The sequence below is a fragment of the Amblyomma americanum genome, chromosome 9 (genome assembly GCF_052857255.1).
Source record: "Amblyomma americanum isolate KBUSLIRL-KWMA chromosome 9, ASM5285725v1, whole genome shotgun sequence".
NCBI lineage: Eukaryota > Metazoa > Arthropoda > Arachnida > Ixodida > Ixodidae > Amblyomma > Amblyomma americanum.
In genome coordinates, this window is record NC_135505.1 from 92,329,686 (window position 1) to 92,350,934 (window position 21,249).

At 46.3% G+C, this 21,249-nt stretch overlaps 1 protein-coding gene across 6 annotated transcripts in view; it reads left to right on the forward strand.

The window, feature by feature from the left end:
- Positions 1-1,328: 1,328 nt before the first annotated feature.
- The window catches only part of LOC144105030 (venom metalloproteinase BumaMPs1-like), a 44,539-nt gene continuing 24,618 nt past the window's right edge, over positions 1,329-21,249 (forward strand). For 2 of the 6 annotated variants that reach the window (XM_077638240.1, XM_077638241.1), the window contains exons 1-5: positions 1,329-1,524; positions 8,869-9,029; positions 15,898-15,990; positions 17,555-17,675; positions 20,539-20,847. In XM_077638240.1, coding sequence (XP_077494366.1) covers positions 1,467-1,524; positions 8,869-9,029; positions 15,898-15,990; positions 17,555-17,675; positions 20,539-20,847 — 742 coding nt within the window. In that variant the 5' untranslated portion in view covers positions 1,329-1,466. Of the gene's footprint in view, positions 1,525-8,868; positions 9,030-15,667; positions 15,784-15,897; positions 15,991-17,554; positions 17,676-20,538; positions 20,848-21,249 lie in introns of those variants that run through there. The other 4 variants (XM_077638243.1, XM_077638245.1, XM_077638246.1 and 1 more) reach the window with 4 other exon arrangements.

Genomic DNA, 21,249 nt, shown 5'->3' on the forward strand with positions numbered 1-21,249 from the left:
CAAAGGCGAAGTGCAGGCGTACTATCGGGGACAAGTCTCCAGGACGCATAATCAGCAACCGACGGCGATGTCTTTCTTATTAGGCTGTGGCACGAAACAACAGTTGAACAGGTTGAAGTCTCACTTAAGCGCTATAATGTGTGGTAGCCAAATGGACTTATTTCTGGAAGACGTTGCAGCTGTGCTCCCAGACGGCTATCCGCGCGTCCTGCAGAACTTACTTTTATCCCCGATTGTACGTCGAGCGGAAGTGCAAGCCGGCTGGCTTCATGCTCAAACCGAATATCCTTGTAAAATTAACGCAGCTTATTATTATCGTGTATGAGTGTCGACGATCCCCAAGCCAGGACCGTCGATGCAGCAACTGTTTGCTAAACATGGCCTAGCCAATGAACAGCGCAAAGTGAAACAGAAGTGGTAAAGCCGCCGCGGGAACAGCTTCTTGCTGAATTCTTCGTGTTAGGCAATACCTTAGCCTTTATAGCATTTTTCTTGTTCTATGAGGCGAATAATGGCAGCCTGTTTAATTGAAAGCAATGTTGAGAGAATGCCTGTGCTGAGCTACACTGCAACAGTGTCATATTGTAAAAAATTGATACGAAGCTAGATATTGAGCATTGTATGCCGGTATACTCAACATGACAATTAGACTTCAAAAATTGCAATAAGAACGTGATAGCGCCAAAAGGAAACGAAGGTTTACATTTCTGTTATAAACAAACTAATCAAAACAAGCAGAGGGTCCAAAACAGCCCAGGAGGCGCCGCTATAACAAACGGGAAATTACGATAATTACTAGAAGCAAACCGAGGAAAAATTCTGCTCTGTACTTTTTACAAAAAGCTTTGCGTCAAAGGGCAGTCAGCCTTACGAGCCCCACTGAAAAATCGCGACGGTCGGACACAGTGTCGATGTAAAGTCCAAAAGTGAACAGTGACTTCCGCTTGATGAAACGGTATTCGAGCAATGACTGCGCCCTTTTTGCTGTTTTCCGGGATTTTGATATTTTTTCTTGAGCCTACCACAAGTGTCTTCTCAGGTCGCAATTCCAGTAATGTTATTGACACAGTACTCTTATGATTTGTCTCTTTCTTCATGGCCTATACCACTGTCGCACTAATTCCTCAGCAGCTGTGGCGCAAAATTTATAAACAGCTGGCCGACCTTTCCGTACCACAGCTGCTCATATTTCAGATGCTCAAAACTTTCTTTTCTAACGCAAGCGTGCAGAAATCGATTGTTCTCACTTTTTATTGTACTTTTTTAACGTAGCTCGAAGTATTATTATTCATAAATTCAAACCAAGGCATGTCTGAAAATGAGTCATTGCTTGAGAAGGATCTGTGTCTGAGCTTGTTAGTGCAAAGCGCAGAGTGCTCAGCCTTGTGGCGTGTGCTGCTCTCTGCATGTCATTTTTTATGGCTGTTGCTACCGCAGTTTGATCAGACTACCGAAAGAAGCACATAATGCAGACTGCTATTCTCTCTGCAATGCTCGTTCTCATCGCTATGGAATCCTGCGCAAGCAAGTATCATCGTTTGCCCTATACATCTCTGTTTATCCGCATGTATTACGCGACACAGTGTTTAGATATTTGGCAAGCACTGATCATTTGCAACGGTAAGCAACGTCCTAAGAAAATGTTTTCTTAGGTCAAATAATCTGTTCGCCTCAACTTTGAGTTTTACCTTCTTGCTATCACGCACTACCTATTACTCCCTATTACCTTTCTCTAGAGGTGGTAGATTATCCATGCGTTTGAGCTTTATTTACAGGAATCAAAAACGAAACTCTCTTGCTTAGCGCATAACAAAACTACGCCGGAAAAGGAAACCAGGGGAAGGAAAGGATGCGAGAAAAGAGCACGAACTTTCGTTGTGTGCTATATTTTCGAATTAATTAGGTTCATAATGACCACTCCCCATCGCCCCATACCAGAGAGACAACAGAGCCTAATTGAAAAGTGACCGGTATTGATGCATCGTAAAAAAAGCGATCCAGCGCATCTTCCTATAAACAGATTCGGCTAACTGCGAGGGTTAGTGAAATCGAACAGCAACCCCGGCATTCTGTAGGGCATTCTGTTGCAAGGCGACAGATACGATCACTTCCAAATTCCAAGAAACCGTGAGCACTGACAATTATTAGGATGAAACCACGCCTGAAATGTCAAGTCGACACTTCCTCGATTGAGAATACAGCAAAAAGCTGCGACCCACAAATTTCAAAACAACGGTATCGGCACTTGACTGAACGAAGGGATAGGTTCGGTCGCTAAGGGGTGAGAAAATGCAAGCGTCCGCCTGATTATTATACCTGTGATGCAAGGTTCAGTCGCAGGGCTTCCTTGCTGAAAGTAGTAAGCACTGTGTGATCCTCTGAGGTATTGCTCCATCTTCCCCTTGTCTTCGAAGTCTTTTGACTAGGGTCGCGTTCTCTGACGCCGGACTAGTCCATTACAATACCTCCCAGCTAAAAACAAAAAAAGCCATCTTGTCGACTTACGGGGCGGGAAGAACGAGCGGGTCATAGTACAGTGTTAGGTGTTCAACGTGCACACTTTCACGGCCGCGGCGATGCTTGTGCGAAGAAGACGCAACGGGTTCTACAATATAGTTCACTGGGAAGGTTTGTTGAACAACACGGTAAAGGTCATTGTAGCGGAAAAGAAGCTTCGCTGATAAACCAGGAGTGATGCAGGGGACCTAGAACCAAATGAGAGAGTCAGGAGCATGCGATGGGTATGCATACGAGCATGAGTGGGTTGGCGGCTGTGTGTTTGGTGCCACTGGTGCTGAGTGATGAATGACCGGTCAAGCTGGCGGCACTCCTCGCCGTACAAATGGGCTGCGGAAAAGGGATTAGTTTCAGAAGAGTCAGGACTGTAGCGAAGAATTGTGTCAATAGCAGACGTGCGCTCGGGGCTATAAAAAAAGAAAAAAAGAGATAAGCTTGTCGTAGTCTACGTAGACGTATTATAGGCACTCTTGACAAAGTGTATCACTTAGACTTCGTCCCAGTTGGAGAAAGCAGAGTCAACGTACATGATGAGCATGTCGCTGAGAGTGCGATTGAAATGGTCGGTAATGCCATTAGTTTGAGGGTAGTACGCTGTAGTGGATCGATGAACTATGTTGCATTTCTTAAGCAGGGATTCAACGGCATTCGAAAGAAAGAAACCCCTCGCGGTCAGTCAGAGGCTCTTGAGGGGCGCCGTGGCGCAGAACCAAATGGTGAATGATGAACGACGCAACAACGTCGGCGGAGGCAGAGGGCAGGCTCCCGCGTCAGATGGTCTACGATCACCCAGCGATTGTTAGCAGCAGTGGTCGGAAGGGGGCCATTGAGATCAATTCCGGCAAGGTTGAAGGACCGACCAGGGCAAGGCAACGGCTGCAGTAGGGCGATTGGGTGGCTAGGAAGGGTTTTATGGCATTGGCACGTGGGACATCAGCGGATGAAATGACGAACAAAATGGTAGATAATGAGCCAAAATAACCCTAGACGGAGGCAAGCATTCGTCTTCAACGCGCCGACGTAGGCGCAATGGCGATCAGAGTGAAATTAGGCACATATGTCAGCACGGAGGTGTCGAGGAATGACCAGTAGCCACTTTAGTCCGTCGAGGAGGTTGTTACTGTAGTATAGAAGTCCATCGTGGACGGCAAAGTGGTCAGCTTGACAGCGCAGAGCCCAAGATGAGGACGCCGTGAGGGAGTAGACAGGAAGGTGAGGATAGAGGCAATCCAAGGATCCTTCCGCTGCTCGGTGGGCATATCAGCGATGTCAAATGAAAATAAATCATAGGCACAGACGACATCCGAGCGGGCATCACATGAAAGCGGTGGACAAGAGAGGGAGTCCGCTTCGGAATGCTTGCTTCCTGCGCGATAAATGACGTGGATGTCGTACTCCTAGAAACATAAAGCTCCACAGGTGAGATGGGCAGAGAGGTCCTTGAGAGAAGGCAACCAGCATAGGGTGTGATAGTCCGTAACGACAAAAAAAAGGCCGGCCTTATACGTAAAGACGAAATGATGGCACGACATTCCGCTTTAGATAGTGTGCGGCTGGCATAAACAACAACATATTCCGGAAACCGCGATTCTTTCTGGGCGAGAACAGCGCCAGGCCCACGCCGCTAGCGTCAGTATGAATTTCTGTCGGGTTGTCTGGGTGGAGAAACATGGAGAGAGCGCAAGGTATTGAATGCGGCGTCACAAGCGGGTGACCAGGATGAGAGGTTCTGGTTGCCGCAGAGAAGCTAAGTTAAAATGGCAATGACGAAGGCGAAATTGCCTATGAACCGGCCGAAATAGGAACACAGGCCGACAAAACTTCGGTGTTCTTTAAAAGTAATCGGTTTTGGTAAATTAGCAACAATGCGAACTTCTGAATTATCAAGGACAACGCCATCCTTGGAGACCACCTGACCTAATATCGTAAGCTTCTTTGCAGCAAAGTAACATTCTTTTAAATTCAGTTGGAGCCCTGCGTCGGCAAGTCACGTTAGAACGCGCCCAAGACGGCTGAGATGGCAAGGAGAATGTTGTTTTAAAAAACAACAATATCATCTAGATAACAGAGACATGTCTCCCATTTGAGCCCGCTGAGAATAGTGTCCATCATTCGCTCGAATGTTGCTGGGGCATTGCACAGGCCGAACGGCATCACTTTAAACTAGTACAAGCCGCTGGGGGTGACGAAGGCAGGTTTAGGTCGGTCAGCGGCAGCCGTCGGCACTTGCCGGTAGCCGGAACGTAAATCCAAGGAGGAGAAAAACTCAGCGCCCTGCAAGCAATCCAGCGCATCTTCTATGCACGGCAAAGGATAAACATCCTTGCGGGGGGTCTAGTCGAGCCTGCGGTATTCAGCACAAACAAAAAATGGAGCCATCTTTTTTTCGTCACCAGAAAAGCTGAAAAGTCCCAACGGCTGCGTGAGGGTTGTACGATGACGCGGTGAAGCATGTCGTCGACGTTCTCACGAATGACGCGGCGCTCAGTGGTAGAGGCACGATACGAACGCTGGCGCAAGGGGGTGTGCGTGCCGGTGTAAATTCTTTGCGTGACAGCCGACACTCGGCACAAACATGGCTGGGAAATGTCAAAAGACGCACTAGAACGTTAAAGAACGGCGACTAATTGGGCGCGCAGTGCAGGCGGAAGGTCGGGAGCGATGGCGCATTCCAATACGTCGGCGGGAAGCGAAGCAATCCAAGTAGCACAAGAGATCACGGCATCAACCTGAGGAAAAGCAAGGTCACCGGAGACGACGCAGGGGACTGTAGTGTCGAAGAATTCGACACAGCACGGACATTCGCCGCGGATGACAGAGGACGGGCATGAAAATGGGTTGCAAACATGGACTGCGCCGCTTCCATCGAAAACGCGAAAGGGAGAGCAAGGCATCACGTAGAGGCTGCGGCGGGAGTGAACAGGGCAGCGCAGTCAAAGGAAAAAAAAGGAGGAATGTCTATGTGTCTTCAGCAACAAGGAGTTTAGCGGGACGGATAGGCATGGTGCACAAGAAAGAGTCACAAAAGGGGGAGAGCGCAATTTCGGCACAGGCACAATTAGTCTCGGCGCTGTGGGTCGAAAGAAAGTCGCAGCCGAGGATGGCATCGTAACAACAGTGACACAACACAACAAAGCTGATGATATATGAAACATCGTTGATGCAAACACGAACCACGCATGCTGCCACAGGCTGGACGCGCTGCGAGCTGGCAGTTCGGAGAAAAAAGTCAAGAAGCGGCGTAGCCACCTTACGAACTTTTCGACGAAGGCTGTCGCTAATGACGGAGACGGCAGCATCCGTGTCGTCGAGTGCGAGAACGTGGACGCCGTCAACAGGCACTTTATCACGTTAGCGGGAGTAGAAGGAGGGCTTGAGTAGTTTGCAAAACACGCATTTCTTCCCTCCGGAACTGCTGATGTTAGTTTTCCTCGCAGACAGAGGCAGAGCAGTGGAGCGTAGAAGTTATGGACCGACGTCGAGGCTCAGGCGAGTGACGATGAAGGTGTGATGGGCGAGCCGCAAACAAGCCAGAAGAGACGTTGGGCAGGGAGGCTCAGTGTCGTATCGGTAGGGAGGCACAGAAGCGTCGGAACGAGGCGCACGTTGACGGCAGATCCGGGCGACGTAACCTACAAGTCCAGAAGCGTAGCAAAGGGGGCAATTATCGGCGGTGAGCCACACGTTGGTAAGGTGGCTTCGATAATGATGGAGCGACGAAGACGGCGGAGGCACGAACGGTGGCGGAGCAAAAATAGGAGGGCGGGTGGGATGCGCAATCGGCGCGAACGGTCGACGCGGCTGAGTCACGGCTTCAGCATAGGTGAGTGGCGCAGCAACAGGAGGAAGTTGAGTCGTTGGTAGGACTTCAGCGACCTGGTCCTGAATTACTTGGCGGATGGTCGGCGCGAGAGACTGCACATGGTTGGGAGCAGAACAGACACGGTCCCGAACGTGAGGCATTAGAGACAGTTGGCGGGCGACTTCATCCCGGATGAAAGGTTTGACCTGCTGCAAGAGCTGTGACCAGTCAGAAAGCGGAGCGCCAAGAGCCAAACCAGCAAGTGCCTCACCAGGCTCGTCAGATTGGTGCGTAGAAGCGCGTTGCTTCCGTAATTCATTATATCTTTGGCAAAGCCTGATGACATCGGCGACGGATGTAAGATTCCTTGCCAAGAGGATCTGAAAAGCATAATCGGTTATTCCCTTGAGAATGTTAACGACCTTGTCGCCCTCTGGCTTGGACGGGTTTACACGCTTGCATATGTCAACAATGTCCTCGATATATCTTGTGAAAGATTCGGCAGTTTGTTGAGCGCCGGCACGGAGACGTTCCTCGGCGAGGAGCTTTCGCACAGCGCAGCGGCCGAAGACATCTTCAAAGTTCGTTTTGAAGGAGCACAACCTCGGCCTGTCAGATTCATGGTTGCGAAACCAAATATTGGCAATGTCCGTGAGGTAAAACAGCACATTGCTCAACTTGACGGAATCATCCCACCTGTTGTAAGTGCTGACACGCTGGTATGAGGCCAGCCAGTCGTCAACGTCGTGGTCATCGGAACCTCTGAAGATAGCCAGGTTGCGCTGCCGTTGCGCACCAGAGCACAGAATGGTGGGAGGGACAAGCGGTGGTGTCTGGATGGTAACGTATGGATGCGAAGCTCCAGGATGAGGACGGGGATCAGGAGCGACCTCCACCAAATTTGATGCAGGGTTCAGTCCCAGGCCTTCCCTGCTGAAAGGCTGTAAACTCTGTGCGATCCTTTGAGGCGTTGCCGGAGCTTCCACTTTTCTTCGTCGTCTCCTAACTGGAGTCAGGGTGGCCTTCTCTAACTCCGGTCTAGTCCATTACATGGCTTTCATTAGGTGTGCATGCTTAGTTTGCCGTACGCCGCAGTAATCGACCTTTCTCTCCTCGTCAACAAATTTGTCTGCGCTAGGGCGTAATGTTCTACTCTATACTACGTGACGACTCTTGCAAAGACAAACCGGTAACACATCGTTAATTCGCAATTTACGAGGGTGCTTAAAACGTATTCGAGACTGGCCTCTTTGATAAGAGTACGCTTTGCATACGTTTGATCACCACAGCCTTTGAACTGGTCACCTAGCGCCGCAATGCACCAGTTCTAGCGTACGTCCCACTGCTGGACAGCAGCCTGCTCGTAACTTTTCTCAAGCAGGTACAAAATTTGTTCCCATTTGAGGTGGATATCGGCAATGGTGTGAACACGGCGACCTTTGAGATCTTGCTTCATCCCCAGAAAAGATATATCCCCAGGTGTAAAATCTCTCGAGTAGGATGGGTATGATATCGTTAACATGTTCCGGTTGACGAGAAATTTACGAGCAATTAGTGCTCTGCGGGAGAGTGCACATTGTGACAAGTTGTTCTTTCAGCTCAGGAATCAGCAAGCGGGAGATAGACTTGGCAGTGACAGCTTGCATGCTGGATTCTGACGTTAGGGTGGTCGGCACTGACCCGTACGGCACACTAACAATGTCTGTCTGCAATCTCCTTCATCGGTCTCTGACGATCCACAGGCACAAGTCGTTCAACACGCTCCACGCTTTCCGGGATGTTGCTCGTGGAAGGTCTCATTATTCGTCGTCTTAAAGGGAAGCGCTTTTACACCTCAAGCCCTGTGGAAGTTAAAACATTGCGTACAGCTCATTGTTTATTTGTTTGACGCTTGCCGAAACATGTGTGACGTCTCTAAGGCTAATCTCTCCAGTTCGACGCAAAACACCACGCTGGAGTCTTCATTCAACACTTTTTTTTATAATTGAAGAGCATACTTCCACTCACGTCCCTCATAAATCATCTCAAGAACACTCGGCCTTGCTGCAGCGGTCTCTCATCAACTCTGTCACTACATCCGTGTGCACATCCGTCTGGTGCAGTTTTTGGCGGGCTGGAGAGCTAATCAGGAAACTTTATGACATACCCTTGTCCGCCATATGAGCCCAAAGACGGCAGTACCGAGAATACAAGGTGCGTGGTGGCTCTTTCAGTTTTACAAAGCAAAAAAGGAGCATGAAGAGGGTATCCCGATGAGTCGGAAAGCCGTAAATCCATGTGCGGTATACCAACCGCGAACCGCGCGAAAGGAATTGTTTGTGACATTTAACGAAAAGCGAAACCACTCTTTGAATGCAAAGGAAACCACATAAAATGCGAGTCTTATGACCTTTACTTGTGGAGCCTTATATGGCGTCCCGCCTGTTTTTTTTTTTTGGAGGGGTGGGGGGGGGGGGGGGGGGCTCGTAAGAGATCGGAAGTTTTTCTGCACCCGTCGCTGCAACAGCGGTGGATGCTGACACGTGGAGAGCATTTTGTTTATCTTGCAGGTTTTCTTGTGTACCCAAGGATTTTGGAAAGTAGAGCTGACGACGGTAGTCTGCTGTTACATATTGACGATGGTTTAACGCTAAGTCTAGAAAAGACTTCGATACTGGCAGAGGACTTTATCATCACTTCATCAACAGGCTTTGACTCTGACGCAGTCGTTGTAAGTTCCCTGTTGTTTCTTCATGGCAGACAAATAAAGCAGTTTCTAAGAGCAATTTTTTGGTGTTCGCACAGTGCAGACGAAACACCCATTTTACCCCTAAGAGCTAACGACGAGAGTGCCACCACACAACTCGAATCAAGTCTGGAGTGGCTCGTCTCCTTTACTTGTGGCAATTGGATGGTTGATGTGGAGGTTTTTATATGGGGATTGGTGGTCTGGTATAAATTGTCAGGTGGTCGGAAAAACGGGCTGTTTTTATTGCAGCCAAAATTATTATATAATGAAGCAATCAAAACCTATCCTTCTTGCTAGCCTTGGCAAATAGTAAATCGGTCAACGAGTTTAACATGCCAGCTAGGAACGAGAGCCTTGTTTTTCTTCCTTTTCGCATGCAAAGGTCACGTGTTTTATCCTTCTCTGCGCGATGAAAATGAACTCCCAGATAGCTTTTTAAATGAATGGTTTGTTTTGTTTGCTATTTCGATGAGTTTTACACATTTCATTTTCGCTGCTCAATTGGAGATGTGTTGACTAGAACCGCAGGGACAGTAGAATCACTCTGAAGCTGTTTCATTTTTTTAAAAACAGTTCCGCCAATTTCTTACTGTGACTTGGCAAAGTGCATAAAGCCTGCTCTGCTAACCTTCGAAAATAGATTGTTTAAGACAGGTACGCCGGAAACGCCTGTTTTTTCGCAAATTTTGACCCCCCATGCACATAAAATCGTGTTCGCCAATCTTGTTCTTAATAATATAATCACGACTGCTTTGCTTCTGGTAACTATAAAAACTACTAGAAAATAGCAATAAAATTATAAAATTTATAAAGGTCTCGCGCTATTATGAGGTGCAATTTCATTTTTTTTGCTGAAAAGATAGTCCAGCTTCTCGCTTTAGCAACGCATCTGAATATACTAACATGTACTAGGACTGGAAAGTTACAGAGCCCGAGAAATCAAATGCCATAGAATCTTATCCTTATGATTTGACTGCGTGGTGCGAAGGTAATTAAGAAATAATAGTAGGATTTATCCACCAACTTTGGTGATCACTAACTCGCTCCTACGCTGCGACAGATGATCCGCGCCGTGCCCTGAGTAGCTGGGAGAGACCGCTAGCCTAGGTTCAATATCCGATCGTTTTGCTGCATTTTAATAAAATTTTCTCCTCTGCAATATTAATCATGGCTCCGCACGGGCTTAATTGACTCCATGTCAGTATCACTAGAACTTTTGTTTCACACATTTATTCTCGAAGATATGCGCTTACAAATGGATCGCTTTCTTTTACTGCGAGCAAAAGCCTCTCTTCTGTTGAGCCCTTTTCCCCTTTATTATGTAATTTTTTAATTGTTCAACGTTAAACGAAAAGGAGAAGAAACAGCAAAAAAGGGCAACGAGACACAGCAAGCAGATGTTTTCATGGCAGGCCGTTGGGCACACGAGTATGACATTTGAATGCGAGTATCTGTGACGACACTACATTTCAAGATATCTTCTCTGTGGAAGAAGTGCTGGAAGAGGGAGAATAAACTTTATAAATACAAAGTTATTGCTCGGGTGGTTCACCCTGGTCTGTGAAGCCAATGGTTTTCCACCGCAATACAAGATTTCTCATGCGTATTTCCGTGTGCTAGATGCTCCTGCAAGTAAATCGTCCCGCTGAGCGGAAGTGACTGCCGTGCATGACAAACGTCTGCTCTTTGACTGCAAGCCACTTCATGGTTCCGGTTGATTCGTATGCCGGACTCAACACAAGGACCGGCGCTATCGAAACGAGTTCATTGCTGATTCCCAAGAGTTGACTGATGTTACTTCAAAAATGCACCATGTAGTTCTCGTTTAGCCTTTCCTATTTTGTCCAAACCCAGCGCTGTGTGTTTTCAACCCTACATAAACTAAGGGTGCACGCTGTGTTGTTCCAGGCTGATTGGTTATGTGCTTTACAGCAGGCTTTCTTTGAGCTCGCCTCACTGCCTCGTCTTTTGCAAGCATTTATTAGTTGCATAAATATAGATAGCTTGTACAATTTTAAGTGGGGCATTATTCTTTTTTACGGGGCTGCTCCTACCTCCCATGAATCAGGAGAGGCTGTTATTCGTCTGTGGTGATATTTAGCGCCAAACTATGTTTTAGGGTAGAACGCAAGGAATAAAATTGTCTTCTCAGTTCCTGTTTACGCGCTTTTGGATACAGCTGTTTATTTCTATATAACGCACGTAGAAATAATTCAAATCTACTCTGACCACAGGCCAAATGATAGGGTGAAATTGGAGAGACATCTGAGAGGCCTTTGCTCTCCAGTGGGCGTATTCAGGCTGATGATGATGATGATGATGATGATGATGATGATGATGATGATGATGATGATGATGATGATGATGATGATGACCGCAGTATTCTATAACAAGAGACGTGTTTCTCATTGCGTTCCTTCTTTTGATGGATAGGGGCAGAAATTACTTCGTACGAAAGCAACAGCTGCGTCATGTTTTAAGTTCCAAAGTACTGCACAGTCCTGATTTCTGTATTAAAGTTTCCAATCAAACAAAAGAAAGCTGGGCAACGGCACCGTTTCCACATTTTCACCTTTCCCAGTAAGAACACCTCCATGCGCTTTCGAGCATTCTAAATAAAAGCTTTGAACTATGCGATATTGTAAATACTTTTTTCTCTTGATAGTAACCCCTATCTTATCGGTAGAAATTTAGCTCTTTTCAAAGAAAGTTTTGTATGACGCAGCAACTGTTCGAAAAATCCGCCTTTTCTCTCTGGAGCATATATATTCTAGGCCAGTGAAGACTGAAATATTCATGTATTTCGAGCAAGTACCTGTGCTCTCAGTGTTCGTTGTTTTTTTTTTTTTGCACGCCATCGAGTCCCAAACCTATGCCTCATATTTGGCGAAGCTAGCTATGAATTCCCAATAACCTCGAGGCCCTGTTCATTGCCTGACATGCACACGGTGGCGCCGTGGTCGGACTGCGCAGAACTACAACTAAAACTAGTCGAAGCAGACAAACAATTGTCTAAAACTATTGGAAAAAAACAAAGCCAGTTCAGCAGCGTAAAGCACTATGAACATTTCTCACTTCAGAATTGGCTGAACTGTCTTTCTGTTGGAACGTGAGGTAAGCAAAAAATCTAATGAAGCATGCTCGTGAATTGCTAATGCTCGCCCATGCTGGCTTGCATAACCGCCACGAGTTTCATTGACTAGGGACTGGTGATGCATGAGCTGAGGAAACAACAAACTGATCGGCACCCCAGTGTGGAAGAAATTCGTTGCGTCCACTTTGACCAATTGATAGAATCCAAAACAATTTTTTTTTTTGTTTTTAGATGGTCATCTGAGAAACAGCCACTTCAGTGCGTTAAATAGGGATGTACACTTGCTCACAAATGGTAGGAATTCAGAGATACATTATGCAGAATACATTTGCAGAATTTTCAAAAACGGTTTGCGTTTTTGAAAAAAAGAAAACGTAGAGCATGTTGCGTTCAATCCTGCGAATATCGTACGTTACAGCGAGATGTGCTCTACAAGTCTTAAATATATCTTAAATTTTCCGGCCTTTCCATAATTTGGGCTTGTTCCTTAGCTTACAGTTATAATAAAAGAACTTGAGGGAAATAAAGTGTGCTCTGTGGAAGCCCCGTACGTGCATTTAAGGAGGCTACTCCTGTGGGAGTGGATTGAGTTAGTTCGAGTTATTGCGGCGTTGCCTCGCTACCAAACCAGCTTGTGTACGTTCCGGCGGATGGACTGTGAATGCACTCTCTATCTTCTATGCCTTCAACACGACTGTTTTGTCTACAATGTAGAATTTTTTTCTTTCATCTAGGATGCCGCAAGCTTCTATCCTTAAATATACATTTTTTGACAGCTAAAGGCCAAATAGCCCAGCAAAGAAAACACCACAGCAAAAAATTCAAAAATATCTATCTGTATTTCTGGGATCTCCCCAGGAGGGTCTGATTACTCTTGTACTTTTTCTCAATTTTATTCTTGGACTGTTTTCAAAATAGCTGTTTTGAAAACATCTTGCGTGTCAACGACGACCCGGGAAAGTTGCTTCGTAATTCCTCGTTTCTGGTAACATGCCCAGCTTTCTTTTGTCTTGTATACTATTGTGTCATCGTATCGGTCATGTGAGGAATATTTCTTCTGCAAAATATTTGCGCGTCTACAGTTTTGTTGCTGACTTATGCACCATGCGGAGATACAGACTGGTAACAGCTGCATGCTTCTCATGATGCATAGTGTAGCCCTTCTATATAACATTGGCTTTTAAGGATGGCCTCGACACTCTGGTTTTTTTTTCCCCGTTTTAAGGTGTCTCAAAATCAAGTAACAGAAAACATAACGCCGACTGGAAATAGAAATATCTAGACAACCATTCTGCGGTCGAAACAGTATATTTCCGAGCAAAGTCAAGTTAAAACACTTAACTTTCATAACCAAAGTAAAGGACGCAAGACGGGCGCAAACTACAAATAGCCTCACCCGTTATAGATGTTATCGTGCAAGATGAGACCTCCATATAAAGAGAAATCTGCAAGGAGTCACTGAGAAAGCTCCAGCGATGCGTTTTCAAAATGATTGAACTGTTTTTTTTTCTCTTTTCCTACACTAAAAGTACAAATATACACCAGGCGAATTTTTGAACCATCGACCAGAAGGCTTGTCAACGCCTTATAACGACGCAGGGTGTTAAAAATGCCACATGCGGTTATTCGTTCTTGTTTCGGCGCTCCACGCTCAGATCAGGAGCCGCCAGACCGGCTGGTCGATAGTCGCGCGATACTGCTCACCACCTTTACTTAGGGCAACTCATAGCGGAAAACCGGAGATAAAAAATTGCAAATGCTGAAACCTCAAGTACCCCGCGGCCTTGAGCCCTGCGTCTCAACTCATGACGACTTGCGACTTCCTATCGAAAGAGTCGCTGGGACATGGAAATATAAAACTTTTGAAAGGTGAAAGGGCGCTTGGTTCGAATCGAACATACAGTTTTTAACATTTTATGCTACGTGCAATCATATTACATGGCTGCTAATTGGTTTTCTATCTTTGTATCGATTGGGCGCTTGGGCGCACAAGACGCCGGTTGAGAGCCTAACGTCACTCGGCAAGCCTAAGACGTAGTTGTAATTAGTGGGCATATAATAGACAAAACGGTAAACGTGAATTGAATGTAGACTGCCACTAGACGCTCTTGAGGCAACGGGATAAAGTTTTTATATCACGCAATAACAACGTCCAAGGGCATAAACTAACTTGTGAGACATTAACCCGCCCGCAATATACCACAAAACCGGCTACATTGTGGCCGATTCCCCACAATAAATGGGCCTTCGATGTTTTTCATTAAACAGGCCGTATTGTTATGAAACGAATAAAACACAAAGATTACTAAAGATGTACAGTTTAGTGCAGAGCTTTGAAACTTGCATCTCTACCTCTAAGGTAATAAAGCAAATTCTACAGCCAGAAAAAACTTTCGTGTGCCGTCAACCACAACAATAGATTGTTTTTCTTCCTCTTTCAATACAACCAAAGCAACAACGAAGCCTCCTCGCCCTGCGGGTTCTGTCATGAACAGCCGTTTTCAGTTTCTCGCTCTATGTCATTATTCTCGGAGTTGGCTGTCTAGGACAAAACTGGCTTGTTTTATATACCTTGATGTTGTAATCAAAACTTTGATTCCCGAAAAAGTGTTTATGAATCGATAATAGAACCAATGTATAGTTAGCCTATATGTGCCACTCCTAAGGTATTTAAATGCTGGATAAATAGTTTATGAGGCCTGGGACATTCTTTATTGCCTATCCTCAGGAGAAATGTTTTTGCTGTGTCTGCGGGGCCAACTGGTAACAAATGATAGTACGTAAATGTAGCGACGCAAACGTGGGACCAAGTTTTAAAGTTTTCTTTTTTTTAACCTGAAAGCCCTCAGTGAACAGTCAATGCTAGAAGCTGTAATATACGATTGAGACTGCAAACAGAGAGAAGCACTACGCATTTCTGAGACTGGATTTTTCACCTCCATTCATGTGACTGTGCTCTTTGCATGTCTCTTCCATACAAGCGCAGTTCTAAATAGTTTATTTACAGTGCATCCGCCATCAGCTATCGCACGACCTGTGCATGGCCATTTGTGCTTTTTGTACCACATTTCGTGCCGCATGCCTTTTTTGTCATCACTATTGGTGATTTGCAGAATTTCCTCCAAGTACCATTACAAAGCTTCCGCTGCGTGATTCTTTTATGTGGTGCTTATGCTACTTTGTTTGGCGCATTTCTGTTAAAGTTTCTAATGCTTTACTTTTTAAAATCAGTCCAAGTGCTTTGGTCGCCTCTAAGTATTGTGTTCTGATTGCCTCTTTATTTTTTTACAACTTATCCATTGCTAAGTCGATTGACCTTGCCCTTCTCTCGCATGTTGGCCAGTTCTGCTCCGATTTCTGGTGCCTTTTGTTAAGTCACCCGCAAAGCCTGATAAAAAAAAGTTGGGTGGTATGTGGTGCAACATGAGGCGCAGAGAGTGAGCAACAAATAATATATCAATCTTCAACGTCTAGATAAACTGCAGGTTCAATACTTCTCCTTTGACACGGAGGTACTATAGGGATATAAAGGAACTCACCCCTCCTTCAAGTTCCGCACAATGCCGCACTGCACTAGGGCGCCACTTGACTATGCACTCCTGGCGCCCGCATGCATGCGACATGGTTCTAAGCTTGGACGGGGTAAGTTACTTTTGATCTCGATAGTACGTTGAAAACCGATTGCAGCTTTACTGCTGTGAAAACCAATGCGTAAGTAGGGTCCTTCACCGCTTGTCTCTTCATTTTCTTTAACAGCTATATGGCCGGGAGCTGGAAAAGAACTTGTACCACGACAAGCACCATCAGTCCACTCTTGTTGTTATGACAACATACGGGGGTTTACAGATAGTAAGTATTTTATTGCAGTTATCCTTCTGACAAAAAGGTGGCGGAAAAAAAGATTTTCACAGCGGTAGAATGACTCTCTCTGCGATTGCTGTCTAAATGCCAACTCTGAGAGCCAGAGCTTAGGCCATAAAAGAGATCTTACCTCAAGGGGATTGCATCTCGCTCTGCTTCCAACCCCCAGCGGAGTGTTAAGCTAGAGACGTTTTAGCACTGCTTGCCCTCCGCCTGCTCGAGCAGAGATCATGCACAGTGAGAGGAGTAGCGTAGTGCTGTGCTGTTGCACTCAATAGTGAAAATTGGAGTTACCATGAAATGAATATGAATCGCGTTTGCTTTGATTGTGCTAAAAGCATTAAACATAGGTGGCATTTTGTGCTTGCTGTGTAACGTTTGATAATACTCGTCCTTTCAATCCGGCAGTGAAGACTTCGGGTTAGAAAAAAAAAATGTTTCCTACAGTGACAATGCAGTCAAGCCTAGACCCAAGCAAGTTCTTTACTAGTGCACGTTCTCTTATACCGAAGTGTGAGTGCGTGCGAATATATTTCGCGAGTGACGCTCGCACGCTGCCTCCGAAACCGCCTACTGCAATTTAGCACAGTAAAAAAAAAAGAAATTGAAGATTGGTTTTTGGGAAAAGGAAACGGCGCAGCATCTGTCTCACACCTCGGCGGACACCTGAGCCACGCCGCAAGGAGAGGGGTAAAAGAGGGACTGAGAGAAGAAATGAAGGAAGAGGTGCCCTAGCGGAGGGCTTCGGAATAATTTCGTTGAAGCATTCTGGTGGAACGCGACGTTACCCGCTTTCCGTGCGTGGACACGTCAACGGCGCCGTGTTCAGGACGTATTTTCGATTTGAAAACGAAGGTGTAAGCAGGCTACAGAAGGCGCTGCTCATTCCCGAGGCGGTGATGGAAGTCTCTTCTTGAGTAGTAGAACACCTTCACATCTTTTTCGCCGGCAGGCGGGCTTGCGCTGCGTAAGTACACGATGATTACAATGTTCCAGAAGGCTTCCAGTACACTGTAATGATGATATCTATGCGTCGACGCTCAGTTTTAGTGCACGCCTTCGTAGTCCCGGCAAAAACGCTCGCTCGCTGCTCGCGCACCGCTAGGATGACCAGATCAACGACTGAGAGCGTAGCGCCGCAAACGCGCTTACCGCATCACAGTTCTGCACATGCTTACAGCCGTCCCAGCTGTTCCGTTCGTTTCCGCTGGCGGTGCGCTACAGGTATCTAATATGTGCATAAAGTTTTGCTTTATTTCATGGCATCGAGCGCCTTTTCTCAGTGGGCAATTCCGTAAATAATACCGAAGCCAACTTTTGCTTTCCCGTTACTTCAAAACCTCAACAATCACATAAGCTCGGCACCTTCTTAAAAGAGCATGACAACTAAACACGATATTTTGCATACGTTATCGCTACAGAGCAAAACGCGCGGCTTTGAAAAAGCCGAAACCCTGTATTTAGTACATCATGTGCATAGCAGATGACAGTAAGTCGGCATGGCTACTGTGTTCTGTTTTAAGGCGACTCAAAGCCGTCATTTCTTTTTCAGCGGGGTATGCTTAATCCCGAACTAAGGATTGCTCCAGTTGTCGGTTCCCAACGATCAAATGGTCCTACCCTACACGAAGTTGTGAATATCACGGAAAGAGCAGAGTCTTCGTCAGAACAACGTAAGCGAGTTAATCTTTGCAGCCGTATTTCCTTGTTTGTTAACAAGAACGTAACTGCATTATAGCGTCTTTTTTAGCGGTCGACTTTACTCAACCCCAGACATCAATGCTTCAACAGCGAAGCAGTTTCATTACGTAATATGCTCCGTCCTGTCGGACGTCCGAGCGGACGGCTTCGACGCCTCGTCAGTCAGTCCGACACATATGTATGGCCTTTATAAAGACACCAAACGGGGAGTTAGCTGAGGTGGAGGGAGGGGGGAGGGGAGAGGTAGCGTCTCGCTGAATGCCTCCTCAGCGTTGCACAGACAGCGTGTACATACATAAACATGGATCCTAAAGACGTGAGGCTCGCCCGCAAACCTACTTACCCGTAACTTACGATATTAGAGAAAGTAAATAGCAATACCTAACTAACTAAACTACCTGCATAATTCCTAATGTTTTCTCACATATCACATGCACGAATGTGTAGGGAACCATTCCTAATGTCCACAGCACGTACAAAGCGACAATTATGGCAACGTCATAGGAAAGGCGTTGGCTATAAAGGGCACCCGGGGTGCCAGCAGACAGCCTTGTGTTTATGGCAGGAAAACAAAGTTTTTTTTCTTTATCGCAGGGACCTAGCAACTAAATAACCTAGCACCACGCAGCCAACGCGGCAGGTACCAGTGTTCACTGTTGGGACATTTAGAAGCGCTTCGGTGCAAACACTGGAGAGAAGTTTGTTTTTCTTTTTCCGTCCGACAGTGAGTTATTGAAAGCGCTCGCCTGGTTTTACAAGATTACGCATTAGAGTCTTTTTCAACACGTTTGGTCAAAGTGTAAATGAGCATTTAAATGCGTTCTTAGCCACATATGAAAGTTGCAACGCTGACGAATTAAGCTTATCTAATATATTGCCACGAGACATTATTTTGGATCTTTGGACTGCAGGAAATCGCTTCCTTCAAGTGCGGCCTGACTTTCATCTTTTCTTCTTGTGTAATCCAGAGCTCGATTGAACTAACAGGTCTTAACTGCACCTTTCTCTTAATTTCCTTTCAGTTATTAGGGCTTTCTTAACTTTGGTCACCGCTCAAATGACACCTTCTGACTAGCATGTCAATACCTTTCTTGGGCACATCTGACCAAAGAAAAGTGTTTTACTACAGCTTCGTATTACACCAGTTACTTTTACTCAAATTGTTTTCATCTGTGTCCTCTTTAGCGCGATTCTCAGTTGAAATAGTTAACGTTAAAGCTTACTAACCACCATGCTTAGACGCTGGAACCGCACCGTTCGCAACAGTCAGTGCCCAAGCGAGAGGTGCCACACAAATTCGCATATTATTGCCTATAGCGGTACCATTATTTGCTCAGATTTAAGAAACGGTAAAAAGCAAGGAAAGCGGAAACATGGAAATTTCAATGAAATATTTTTTCCTCACAGATATTTCATATATTTTATTTTCAGCAAATTCAAGCTGTAGATATATAAACAATGTTTCATTTTGAGATCATCCGATCAGAAAAGATAATGCAAAAGGCGTGCTGTAGTGGGTTAAGAAAATTCTAAATCCATGTGGCGTACAACTGTGAAGACAGAAACAAGACTTTATCAACGTTCCTCCAAGTACACAGATTTGCTACCAAAATGCAACAAGACCCTTCACGGCGAGAGCCAAAATTTAGTTTTAAAACAGAACAGCGCGCACTTTGACAGGGACTACGAGGAAGGCACGACACAGACGAGTGCTCTCTGTGTCATGTCTTCCTCATAGTCCCTGTCAAAGTGCGCGCTGTTCTGTTTTTAAATGACTTACCAACTCGCCCAAGCATCCGTTTTAACGAAAAGTTAGGCATCAAACTGTAAATTTTTGTGTGATGTGCCCCCACAACTGCGAGGGAAAAAAAAGGGGCGATTGATAACGCAGACAACATTAAAAGTAACTTAAGATAAGATAAGAATAATCACAGAAAAAGCTAACCATCACGGAAAGCGCTCATTACATCCCTCTCTTTCATTCTCAATAATTGAGCCATATTCGTGATGCAAGAAAAAAATTTTATGACACTGTGTCTTGTCGCCAGTTTTTCTGCAAAACTTGCTTATCCTGTAATAGAAGAGCACGGAGCATAAAAAAAAGTAACTAAATTCTTAAAATTACTTCCTCATTATTAACTATGTTTTCTTATTGTTTGCTTTCTTATCGTTAATGAGAGCAAAAAGTAGCAAATATTTCTGCGCAACCATTCAGCAATCCGCTATCTCATGATCTACGAGTTGTGCTGGGTCCGATCTTCCAGCTTTGTTTTTGTGTACTTGCATTCTCGTAATTCGTCGGAACAGTTCTGAAACATGTAGGACGCCAGGCACGTTAATCCAGTACACTTTCTACAATCGTACACGTTAATTGCAACATTTTACCCGAAAAAGTAGTTCAGATAATATTTAGTGGAGGGTAACAACTAATTTCGAGTAAACTGTAATGTATATGTAGCGCCCATCGCGCCGCGCTCGGCTCGCAGGCCATGGCACGCGGCGCTGGACAAGAAAGAGGAAGTTGGGCTAGGCCGCCAGAGCGCGAGCTGCGCAAATAAACAGCGTATGCCCGCAAGGCAACAACAACAACAAAAAAGTTCGAGCCTCACCGCTGTCTTAGCTCGTTCTAACTCGCCTTAGGCCCGACAGATTTGGTGGCCCGGTTTCGAACACACAACCCCATTCTCCTACATGGATTCCGCTGGCCCTTCCGCCCTGCCTACCGGTGGCGACACACCTCAGAACGCTCAGCCTCTCGGTGCTTCGGTAGCCGCGTTCCAGCCAGTCAGCCTGCCGCCATTTTGGCCCAACAGCCCTCGCACATGGTTCCTGCAGGTAGAGGCGCATTTCCAGCTGCGACGTATCACCAGCCAAGGAACCAAGTTCCTCCACCTGGTGTCCTCCCTGCCTCCTCCCTGTTTGGTGTTCTCCCTGCCTTAGTGGACGTCATCAGCTCGCCAGACATGGCTCGCCCCTTCGACACGTTGAAGGCGGCTCTCATCGACGGCAAGTCCGTGTCCGAGTGCGCCAAACTCCAGCAGCACCTCAGCGCTACAGAGCTTGCTGACAGCCGCCCTTCGCAGCTCCTCCGTCGTTTGCGCCAGCTCCTTGGAGACTCTGCTGCTCACCCCAACACCCTTCTGCGTGAGTTGTTTCTTTATCGTCTTCCCCAACATATGGTACTCGTCCTCACAGCTGCGGGTGATGTCTCATTCGAAAAGCTCGCCGAACTTGCTAACCATGTTGCAAACTACTCACGGTACCCCAACGTCAGCTCTGTGACCGCTCCGCCTGCAACTACTACCGCCGACTCCCAGCTTGCGATCACAGAAAGCCGACTCGATGCTTTTGCCAGGCGTCCCGATGTCCTCGCGTCTTTGCCGCGCCGTTCTCCGCCGAGGTTAAGGCCACGCCGTCGTTCCCGGCACCTTCGTGCTCCACGGAGCCTCAACCATCCTGGTCGGGAAATGCTGCGACAGGTCACTGACGGCGGCAGGCGGTGCTGGTGGACGGACATGCCGCCTCCTTTACGTCTTGGACAAGATC